The 12,600-nt window shown below is 39.6% G+C and overlaps 1 protein-coding gene across 3 annotated transcripts in view; it reads right to left on the bottom strand.

The window, feature by feature from the left end:
* Window positions 1–12,600, bottom strand: part of MID2 (midline 2) — a 115,286-nt gene that overhangs the window by 50,173 nt on the left and 52,513 nt on the right. For all 3 annotated transcript variants that reach the window (XM_074207231.1, XM_074207230.1, XM_074207232.1), the window contains exons 4-5: window positions 4,835–4,942; window positions 2,519–2,667 (exon numbers count right to left, since the gene is read on the bottom strand). In XM_074207231.1, the coding sequence (XP_074063332.1) occupies window positions 2,519–2,667; window positions 4,835–4,942 (257 nt within the window). The remainder of the gene's footprint in view (window positions 1–2,518; window positions 2,668–4,834; window positions 4,943–12,600) is intronic.

The following is a 12,600-nucleotide window of genomic DNA, read 5'->3' as shown; positions in this document are numbered from 1 at the left end:
AGTGAACAGAAATGACCAGATTTGGTGACCTTTTGGATATATTGGATAAGCCATGGGTATGGGGTATTATCTGCAGTGTTTTATGTTTGTCTCTGGGGAACATGGCATAAAGGTTTGACGTGTGCATCTCTCCAGGCCCTTCTGTTACACCAGAATTAGTGCAGGGGTGTCCTAATTCTGCTCTCTCTTCCATCTTCTCTCCATTTCGAAGAAAGCAATTTGGCAAGCATTTATTAAGCATCTTCTGTATGCCAGGCACTGTGCTAGGTGCTAGGTATAAAAGACAAAACCAAAACAGGATGATGGGGTAAAAAATTAGGTTGACTAGAAAGATGGTAAAGCTCCTTACAAAAATAAGGAAACTTGGAAGAATGGGTTTAGTGGAAAGATACCCAATTATGGTCTGGAAATGCTGAGTTTGAGAAGCCTATGATACATCCAATTTGAAATGCCTACCTGGTGACATAGGCCTGAAGCTTTAGACACTGATCCTTTCTCAGGCAATTACTAACAGTGTGTCTCAGACCAAGTTCACAGCTGCAATACTTTAATTTCTTGCATATAATTATTATTTTTGAAAGATCTGGGAGGCTGTAAAGATTGTTAAAGTGGCTAGTCTTCCATCTTGTTGACTCATGAGTGACTGCTGTTTATTCAATATGGCATTTCAGCTCTCATGTCCATATTTCCACGACCCATGCCTGAAATCTATTTCATCTACACTTCCACCTTTTGAATTGGCAATTTCATTTAAAGTTCAGCTCAAGCAGCACATCTAACATAAGGCTCTTACTGATTTTTCCAGATATCTGTACCTTCCCCATTCCAAAAAGTAATTTACTAGCTATGTTTTTGTACTAATGTATCTATCTGTATTTTCCACTAATAGAAGTTCCATGAAGGCAGGGTCAGTTTTGGTTTTGTCTTTTATACCTAGCACCTAGCACAGTGCCTGGAATACAGAAGGTGTTTAATAAATACTTGCCAAATTGCTTTCTTCGAAATGGAGAGAAGATGGAAGAGCGAGCAGAGTTAGGACACTACCACACTAATTCTGGTGTAGCAAGAGAAGGTCCTGGAGAGATGCACACATTAAACCCTTATGCCATGTTCCCCAGAGACAAACATAAAACATTGCAGGATTCCGTTTCCCTGGGCTGCAGAGCACAGGAATGGCAGATGGTATTGGGTGAGAGGCCTCCCATGTCTCACAGGCCTCACCACTGGGAACAAGGAACAGCACTGTTATTTGTATAGTTCTGACCAACTGGGAACAAGGAACGGTATTGTTCCTCACTCTCCGTGGATTTGGTGAAATGCCCAGGTGGCAGCTGCTTATAGACATGTCTGAAGGGATCAAACAACGTTATAAACTGGCCTCTTTTCACAAGACCAGACATCTGTTTCAAGAGAACCATAGAGAGCCCACCTCCACACAATTTGGGGAGATTGTAGGAATCATGTCTGGCCATTTTCTTTCAGGATGTACTCTGCTTGGTTGATGAGAACATAGGTAGCAATTGTCAATTGCACTATTAGCAGCACCATCACTGTCATGGCATTACTACCAAAAAATGGTCACAATTAGCACCATCATCACTGCTCCATTAGGACCATCAATACAACTATCACGGGCATGGATGTCATCACTATGTGACATTAGAAGTTCCAAAGTATTCGTTTCATCACTACTGTCACTTCCCCAGCATTGCCACCATGACTACCACAACATCACTGCCATATGGCATCAGAATCACCCAAACTACCACTTGAGCACCACTATCATTCCATCAGCATCACTGTCAATGGAACCCCAATTCCTTTTTGATATCAACCCTACTCTCATTGTCCCACCACCACCACCAATGCTTTTACATCTATCAATGGCAGAACTGTCATCTCACCATCACTATGTGAGGCAGAAACTATAAATACCATTATCTTTGTTTGACAAGTGAGGGAAGTAAAGGCAAGAGACGACTGATATGCCCAAAGTGACAGTTGTAAGGAGCTAACACTCGAGGCACATGGCTATTTTTCTCTACCATGCTACTCTTAAGTAAATGGACCATGCATCATTAGAAAGCATTATGGGAATTACCTAAATGAAGGTAAAGACTTCTCCTTAGAATTAGGTAAAAGCAAAGTCAACTGTTTCCCCTGCCCCTACATCAACATCAGCTCAGACAACTTCACAGAACAGCATCAGGAAGCTATAGCTATAGCTGGTGGAAGTAGACGCATGCTGGGCTGGGAGAGTAGAGGAATGGCAAATGGTGTTGGACGAGAGGCCTCCAATGACTCACAGGCCTCACCACTGGGAACAAGGAACTGCACTGTTACTTGTATAGTTACAAGCAACTAGGAACAAGGAATGACACTGTTCCTTGCTCTCAGTGGATGGAGAAATGCTCAGGTGGCAGCTGCTAACAGACGTCTAAATGGGATAAATAGCTTGCAAACTGGTCTCTTTTCACAAAACCAGACATCTGTTTCAAGAGAACCATAGAGATCCCACCTCTCCACGACGTTTTTTGCAGATTGTAGGAATCGTGCCTGGTCATTTTCTTTCAGGATGCGCTCTGCTTGGTTGATGAGGACTGTTGAACGTTCTAGACATTGGCGGCAATTGGCAACCTGTTGTGCCAACTTCCTCAGCTTCATCACCTTCAAAAAATGAGTCAAGTGAAAAAGGGAAAACACAATGTCTCCAATTCAAACAACCCAAATGAAACATAATCACTAGGGAATTCCCAAAATACGACTCCTGTGATCAAATTGCTGACTACTCACTGCTTCTATCTATTCAATCTCTCCATCATCTACTTGCCCCCTTTCCCTCTCAGCCATCCCCCTGCTTCTCCCATCAACCTACCTGATCAAGTGTTCATCTAGCATGCCATGCATTCTCACCAATTTACTCCATTATGTGAGTGAATATATGTATATTATATGTTATGTTCATTTATCTGTACTCTTAGTAACTTCAGTGCCTTTGAAAGTTAGAACCATTCCACATGGCACAGTCATCTTACGAACATTTCAGTAGCACAGGGTTTCTATCACTGAATGCAGAGTATGAGCACAGAATCACCTAAATTGTTGCTGTCAGACTGAGAAAAATAAAATCACATACTCAGTCTCAAAACATCAGCCCCATTTTTATATATTCATAACTCATCATCACTATTCCCAATATCTAGGCTTAACACCTGGAAATCACTTTCAACTCCTCTATCTCTATGTCTTTCATATCTATTATCCCTCCCAATTTTCTTTCTATTATCACCTCTGTGAGCTTAATTCAGACCCTCTTGTCCTCATGCCACAACCTGAAAGTAGCTTCCTAAATGGTCTCCCTGATGGAAGTGTCTTTCAGACTGTAAAAGTTATACTTTCTTAAACATTGCTTGAAGAATTGTGTAACTCTCCTGCTCAAGGATTCACAATGGCTCCTCATTGCCTATTGGATCAAATCCAGCTGTTCTTCACAGCTCTCTATAATCAGATCTCACCTCACCTAGTGTCTTAACTGGCATCTTACATTAGAATTAGGCCAGTCTCTTGTTGCTCTCCACACACATCACATTTATTCTCTCTTTACCTTTGCTTGTGCTGTTTCCCCTGCCAAGAATGATCTCCCTTACTCTTTTCTATTAGATCAATAGTTCTTCCCAAGTCCAACACTTAGCCTTCCCCAATCAATTTATAGTTCCCTATTTACTTCTTGATTCTCCTACCTCAGACATACTATCTGTGTGACATGGGGCAAGGTACTTAACATCTGAGGGTCCCCAGAATTTCTTCATCTGGGAGCTCTCTATCATGAAATTACAGGACCAGCCACTATTCATATTTCTTACTAGCTGGATAACACAATTTAGCATGTAACATTTAATTAAACACTTTATTATATGCTATCTTTCATTGTCACTTTATTATATGTTATCTTACATTATATTCTAGTTTTCCTATGGTTTAGTCTTTTATCTCCTTGAGAGAATATGTAATGAATTTCTCTTATAGGTCCCATAGTGCATTTCAAAGTGCTAGCCTCACAGGAGACACTTAATAAATGCCAGTCTAATTGAATTGGGGGGGGTACTGTTTGCCTTCCAACTTGTGAAGAAAGTCCACATTATCCCATTGTGACAACAAAACTTCATGATCAGATACACAGTCAATTGTTATCACTATTGCAGCAGTTCGTAGAATAGTGCATCTCAAAGAATAATAGTAGGGTAGTGACTTGTCCCAAATCTGTTTCATAGGATTCTGGATTTAGAGCTAGAAGGGATCTTAGAGATCACATTCGACTACTTCACAAACAGGTAAACTGACTTCCCTGTGATGTGCATCAGAGGCAAGATTTGAACCTAAGGTCTTCCTGACCAAGCCCAGTAATATTAGCCACTCAAAAACTGGAAAAGTGAGAACAAGAAAATTATACCAACTTGAATTTCTATGGCACTTTCACATTTGTAACAATATCGGAGAAGAATGCAGACTTTGTGCTATTAATATCCTGTTAGCCCTCTCAGCTGGCTAATTCTCCCATTCCATTTCATCCTTTGCCCCTATTCCAGAATTTGCGAGTCAAAGAAATTCAAGTATTGCCATCAGTTCAGATGTTATTCTCCAATTTAAGGGAATTCCATGCCTTAAAAACAGGTGGAAAACATATATTCCAGGCTCAAGTATCCACTGGGGGCATGGTATCATATAGAAAACTCCTGCTTTTGAGCCCCAACCCTACAACCCATAACCATTACTTAAAGCAAATGACATTTGAAAAGTTGACATCCTGCCAACTCAATGAAATGCCATCCTTCACCTTGGTCTCTTTTATTTTGACTGCAATCGCCTGCTTCCTCTGCTGGATGATCTCCATCAGCTCATCACACTCTTCCATGAGCTTGGCCTCATGCATTGCAGTATTCACCTGCCAAGAAAGTCCATGACATTACATTGTGAAACACAGGGAGCCAGCATTGGATGCTGTCTCTGAACAATTTGGACTGATGGCTAGGCATGTACTTCTTTAACTTCTGAGGTCTCCACCTCAAGGAAGGGTTAGTGATTTGGACATTAATGGGTTTAAAGCATTTGGAACATCACTGTTAGGTCATGGAGGCTTATGAATGGCTGGGTAGAGGGATGGATGAAATGTGGAGATGCTCTTTTCAGGGTCAACTCACACTAATATGTATTTTCTAAGCCTTTTCTAGGTGAAATTATATTGCAGAAGGAGGACCTTCATTTGGATAGATCAGGATTTGGATGTAATAAACTTTTGACAGCAAATTGTCCCAATTCCAGGGTCAAAGATGAAGGGGATGGGCAGGGGAAGTAGCAAGAAGAAGCTGACTCTCTGACCTGCTTCATCTTTCATTTTTGACTTTCTTTAGCACAACACGGAAGAAGAGGTATGTAGAACAGAGGAGGGATAAGGGAATAACATGAGAAATTTGTAGGCTAGAGGTCAGTGGGGGAGCAGGAACCCAGGCAGAAAGGAGTCCCATCTTATTCTACCTAGGATTTTTTCTCCTATTCTACATTTTTTGGCCCTCATGGGAGCTGGAAAATATTGATAAAGGTTCCTGAGACTACACATAATAGAATTATACCATTCTTGCCAATGCTAAGCAAAGAGGTCTTTCTTCGTAGCATCCTTCTAGAATGGACCCTCTGTTATGCTGAAGGTAGGAGGCATCCCTGCAATGACTCCCAAGACAATTCCTTGATGTTCTTGCTTTGCCTCATCATGTGCAGGCTCTTTGAAAATCTTCTAGCCCTAGAGCTAATTCCCAGGTAATCACCTGCTCACTCATCTGGTGACTTTCCATTCACCAAATGTTCTTGACTCTCCTTTTCTTGTCTCCATATTCCTCCTTTAGACTTGCCTTAATTTATTCCTACAATCTTTCTTTCTAGGATCATATAGGATCAAAGCTGCAAAAAAACCCAGAAACCCTCCACCTTCCCATTTGCAGATAAGGAAACTGACACCTAAAAAAGAGAAATTATTTGCTCAAGGTCCCTCCCACAATTCTAAAGTTAGAAGGAACCTCGGAGGCCATCCAATTCAAACCCTTCCCTCTACAAAGGAGATACCTGAAGCCAAGACTATCAGATGAGTTGCCAAAGTAACACATAAGATCATAGAGGTGGAAAAGACCTCAGAGTTTCTAGTTCAACCTCTTATTCAAGAGATGAAAAGTAGGGTATCAATCATAGCCTCAAATCCAGAACTGGAAGGGACCTTCTAGTCCAACACCTTCATTTTACAATGGAGGAACCTGGGACCCAAGGAGGGGAAGTGATTTATCCAAGGTCACAAAGGGAGTAAGACTCAAAGGTGGGATTTGAACCCAGGTCCTCCAACTCCAATGGTCTTTCCACTGTACCATTATACCTCCTACTCATCTCTATTGCTAACTATACAGTGCAGCGTAAAGTCTCCAGGAGAGAGGTCCTCAGACTAATGAAGTAGTAGGTTAAGAAGAAGAATCCTGGGGTGGCTAGGTGGCATAATGGATAGAGCACCTGCCCTGGAGTCAGGAGTACCTGGGTTCAAATCCGGTCTCAGACACTTAATAATGACCTAGCTGTGTGGCCTTGGGCAAGCCAGTTAACCCCATTTGCCTTGCAAAAACCTAAAAAATAAAAGAAGAATCCTTGGGTGATATGAAAGGAAAGGAGAGGAAGAAGAAGAAGAAGAGGCTGAAGAGGCCCTTTTCTATTTAGCAGCATGTGGGGTAGGTACACAGGCAAGTACAAGCATGGCAAATTAACTCTATGACTCTTTATGTTCAAAAGGGCTGAGACTCAAAAGTCACAGGCTCAAATGAATCCAACCAGTCATGCATGGGCTATTTGGGAGCAGCATTTCCTGGAGTAGGCAGGGCAAACATGACATTTAATCCTCAGTTCTCAGACTGTGGAAAGGGTATCATGTCACCACTAAGAATCAGAGTACGAGGGTTCAAATGCCACCTCTGAAGCTTACTATATGGCCTTGGGCTAGTCACTTAGTCTCCCTCCTTCTGACTTAGTTCCTCTAAAATGAAAGGGTTAGATTAAATGGCCTTTGAAGTCTCTTCTAGATCTAGGATTATATGGATTCTATCTTCTATACCCCCCCATCTGATACAAAATACCCAACCCTGATACAGTCCCCCTTACTGGGTCCTGTTCCCATTCTTCTGCCTTAATTTCACATGTTCCTCTCCTAATTATGAGAGTGGAAAAGCACTGAATTATTGAGTCCAGACACCTTGGTTCTAAATCCTGAATCTAAGTAGCTATGTAACTTTGGGTGAGTCCCTTTCTTTCTCTGGTCCTCAGTTTTACTCCAATTGTATTATGACAAGGTTAGACAAGATATATCTCTTCCATCTTTTAAATTCTGTGTTCTATCTTTTTACTTACTGCATTGTGATGTGCCTTGGCTTATATGGACATGCTCCAAGTGAAGTTCAGAGGATGAAGTTTATCATTTCTCTTTATTGCCCATGCTTTCTATGGCCACAGTCATCTCCTATGTGATTATATCCACTTTTCCTAGGTCAGACATACATTCCAATCCTTACCCTGCAAGTGAATATCCTTGGTATGCTTCCTAAATGATTCAGCCCCCAAATGATACAGCAGAATCTCATACTTGAATTCTTGACCCCTCTTTATTTTTCTTTGGCCTTTCCTTTCCTTTCTTACTAAGGAGGAAGTCAGGAAGGTGATTAAGAGCATCTCCAATTGCCCGCTAGTTATATTGTCCACAATAACCCACTCAAATTCAATTGTCTGTGATCAAAGTTTTTGCTTCCTCCTATCCAAACCAGCTTCCTCCTGAAGGATGGATTACTAGTTCTGAGCTGGACCAGAATTCCATCTGCTACCAGGAACACCACAGTTCTCTCTAGTTATACTTTGTAATTTTTACAGGCAGCTTTGTCTAACAATATGTTAAATATTTCCATACCCAGAGTCCCCTATCTCTGCAATGAAATGTATATCTGCTCTGGGATCAAGATTGGCCCTTTTGGCTTTGGCTTTGTACCTGCACTATTTTCACTTACATTTTTGTTGTGACTATGCATAATGTTTTTCTGGTTCTTTTTGCTTCACTCTGTATTAGTTCATATAAGCCTTTCTAGGCTTGTCTAATTAGGCAGCTCTTTCTCTTTTATATTCTTTCTCCTCTGTTCTTTATTTCATTTCCCTTCCACTTTTACTCTTTCTCTTCTTCATTTATATTTGTTGTTTTCCTCCCTGTGGTAAAGTGGTATTTAACTTTAGAGACTTAAGAGGGTGACATTGATATATTTTTTGTGGGTATATTTATTCCTGCTTTCTAATAGGTCTTAGTATAAAAGGTGATATGTCTGATTTCTCTTCTTCCCAGACTAAAAATAATTCTCTTTGGAGAATTTCTAGCATGATAAAATTCTATTACAATCAATTTCCCCATTCAAGTGATGTTATTTCAACTTCTCTGCTATTATAAAAAGAGCTGCTATGATTTTTTTGGTGAATGTGGGATCTTCTTTTGTCTTTAATCTCTTTGGGGAATACGTCCAGAAGTGGACTCTTAGGGTCAGAGGGAATAGATATCCCCTTTTAATTGTAATCGTAGATTATTTTCCAAATTGGTTGGACCAACACACAGCTTCACCAATAGTACATCAGTGTGCCTTATCTTCTCAAGGCCCATTTAACTTTGACTAGTTCCATCATTATCATCTTTGTTTACCTGCTGGATATGAAACCTCAGAGTCATTTTTATTTCCATTTCTTTTATTATTAATTATTTGGAGCATGATTCTATAGACTTAGTAGTTGATAATTCTTAATATTTGTTTATATCCTTTGATCACATCTTTTAAGGAATGGCTTTCAGTATAATGTATCTGCATTAATTCCCTTATATACCCAGAACAACAGCGATATTTATTTGATACAGCAGTTTGGAGGTTGATCCCTCCAATTGACAGTTTCCCTTCTTATCTTGACTGCATTGATTTTATCCTCTGTCAGAAATCAATATTTAGCATTGCAGAAACCACTTCTTCCTCTAGGTTTTAGTTTGCTTATCTCTAAAATGAGGAAGTTAAACCAAGCTCTCCCTTTAATCTTTTTCAGCTTTAACATTCTATGGATGGCTTTGTGATTCATGGAAGAGAGGCAACTGGAGTAGAATTTTAAATGAGTTACAGAATTTAGATAAGCAGAAAGGAAGGAAAGAAGCACTGGGAGCAGTTTGAATCTAAAGATCAAAACTGCAGAGGTTCCCACATTTGGAGAACTTTGGGAAGATAACCCATTCCAATCCTTTAACTATGTGCCACATAAGATCTTAAGCAGACACTTCTTTAGTTAGAGTTGTGGACTATAGAGTGGTGGTAAATAATCACGTAGGCAGAAACATCCAATGAGATGAGACCTATAAGATCCAGTAGTCAAACTTCTAAAGTCAAAAAATCTGAAAAAGGCTGGAGCCTATCTGTAAATATTTATAATGATGTGCTTGAACATATTTATAGCTGGGTATACTGATACTGGTGATGTGCAATTAGTATTTTTGTAATCATGTGCTGCTTGATGGAGTGTCAAGAAAATGGATCAGAGTTCAATATGCTTCCAATGTTTCCATAATATTTAATTATCCTTTCTGTCTAAAGGCTGATACCTTTCACTAGTAGAAATGAACACTAGCATGATGCTCATTTTCTCTTGATTATCATAGGCCACATCTCAATATCACTTTAATGGCTTAAAATGTGCTTTCCAAAAAGTGATTAGTGTCAATATTATCACTCCCATTTTATAGCTCCGAAAACTGAGGCTGAGGTCAAATGACTTGGTTGAGAGTTATTTGGGAACTGGCAGAATGGGAATTTGGACCTGGGTCTTTTAAATCAAAGTTTACTAGAAGTTCATTGTTACATCTCAGTTGTTAAAGAGTGTAACTATAGTTAAAACAATGAAAAAAATGCAAAGGGGGTAATGCTGAATAGGGGTTACAACCATGATCTATCATATATGAAATGCTACAAATTAGATAATAATCTCATTTCTTTCTCATTTACATAAGTATCTCATACGTTGTATTAGAAGTATGAACATCTTATAGGAGTACTGCTAAAGGAAAAACCTGGGAAAATTTATATGAACTGATGCAAAATGAAGTGGGCAGAACCAGGACAATGTTGTACAAAGTAACCGTGATACTAAATGATGATCAAGTGAGGATGACTTAACTATTCTTAGCAATATAATGATCCAAGGCAATTTCTGAAAGCTTATGATGAAAAATGCTATTTACCTTCAGAGAAAGAACTGATGGAGTCTGAATGCAAATCAAGGCATACTTTTTTACTTTATTTTTCTTGGGTTTTTTATCTGTTTTCTTTCACAACATAATTAATATGGGAATACACTTTATAAGATTGCAAATGTATAACATATTGAATTACATGCTATATTAGGGAGGGAAGAGAAAAAGAGAATGTGGAACTCAAAATGTTTTAAAAATGAATGTTAAAAATTGTTTTTACATGTAAATAGGGGAAAATGAAATATTATTCAAAAATGGGCTAAAGAATCCACAAAGTAGTACATTAGTTTATTCTTTTAACATTTCAGTGAACATGTGTTAAATGCCTATTGTGTATAAGGTAGCACTATGCTGGAAATATATCAGGGGACCTTAGTTTTCATTCATTAAGGCTCAGCCAGTGGTGGCATTGGGTCGCAACCGATTCATGTCATCTCATCCTATGGAACTCTTGCCCATGTCTTTAGATAAATCTACCATAAGGATCCATTCAACAAAGAGGGGGCTTTCCTTTACATGGGCTGTCCATCTGTCATCAACAGTAGCTATCATAGGATCACTGCTTTAGAGCTGGAAGGCATATTGGAGATCTACTCCCCTCATTTTCCAGAAGAAATGAGGTGACCTATCTGAAGGTTACAGAGGGTAATTAAATGGCAAAGATGGGATGTGAACTCAGGTTTTCTGATCCCAGGTCCAACAATCTTTCTGTCAAAGCATACTGCTTCGCAGAAGTATCACAAAATCTCAGTACTCAAAGAATTATAGAGGCCAGAAAGCAATCAACAAGCCTTCAGTAAGCACCAATTACATGACTTATATGCCAGGCACCAGGGAGACAAAGACATGATGAAAAATCTCTCATGGAACACATATTCTAATTTGGATAACAGACACTTATAAACATATGCAAATACATACAAAGAGAGTAGAGATGAATTAATAGAACATATAAAGAAATAAATAAAACAATTAAATACAAGGTCATTTGGGAGGGAGGGTACTACTAGTTGGGGGGAGAGGTCAGGGAAGGCTCTGTGTCGAAAGTGGTACTTAACATGACTTGACAGAAAAAGTGATTTTAAGAAACAGAAGTGAAGAGGGAGGGCATTCCAGGTTCAGGAGACAGCAAGTGCTAAGGTAGGCAGGTAGGAGATGGAGGTCCATGTGTAAGACACTGGGGAAAGGTGGATACATGATAGGGAATAACATCTAATGAGGTTGGAGAGATAGGCTGGAGACAGTTTGGAAAGGACTTGATAAACCATGCAGAGCAGTTTATATCTGATCCTAAAGGCAACTAGGAGCCACTGTAGTTGATTGAGTAGGAAAATCATAGAAAAATTTCTTTGGCAGCAATTTATGTAACAGACCGTAGGATGAAGAGATTTGAGACAGGGAGGCCAATTAGAAGGTTGCTGCAGTAATCTAAGAAAGAATGATAAAAGCCTGAAATAAGATGATAAGCTGACCTCCTTCTCAGTTCCCATAGCCGGTTGAACTACTATATCATGGTTTAACTGTGGGTGCACCCCAAGGTTCTATGTAGGCTTGTGTGATAACTATTTGAGTAGACAGAAAGGTTCAGGTTCAAGAGATGGGACTGTCAAGATTTGGCAATGGACTGGCTATATGAAGAGAGGCCAAGTGAGGAGCTGAGGTCAATGTTAAGGTTATGAGCCCAGGAGACTAGAAGGATGGTGCTATACCTTCAACAATAACTGAAAAATTAGGAAGAGGAAAGGTTTGGGGGTGGGGAATGAGCTTGGGTTCAGTTTTGTATAATGTTAAGTCTGAAATATTTCTGGGACATTCAGTCTGAAAATCCAATAGGCAATTGGTGACAAAGGATGGAAGCTTAGGAGAAAGGTTGAGTGTAGACATAGAGATGTGGGAATAATATTCATAGAAATGATAGCTATGCTCATAGGAGATGATGAAGTTGCCTAGAGAGAGCACAGAAAGACCTACACAGAATCTTGGGGAGCACTTAGAGTTAGGGTCATGATATGGTAGTTTGACCAACCAAGGGGATTGAGAAGGAGCAGCCAGGCTGGAAGAAAGAGGAGAGAGAAGAGTCATGAAAGGTCAGAGATGAAAGAGTATAAGGTGGATAAGATGATCAATGGAGTCAATAGGTTGAGAAGGATAAGGACTGAAAAAAAGACCAGGAGATTTGGCAATTAGGAGATCATCAGTCATTTTGGAGAGATCGATTTCAACTGAATGATGAGGCAAGAAGTCATATTGAAAAAGATGAAGGA

This window comes from Macrotis lagotis, chromosome X (genome assembly GCF_037893015.1).
Source record: "Macrotis lagotis isolate mMagLag1 chromosome X, bilby.v1.9.chrom.fasta, whole genome shotgun sequence".
Classification (NCBI taxonomy): domain Eukaryota; kingdom Metazoa; phylum Chordata; class Mammalia; order Peramelemorphia; family Peramelidae; genus Macrotis; species Macrotis lagotis.
Note: the sequence above shows the minus strand (reverse complement) of the source record. Positions and strands in the feature narration are given on the sequence as shown.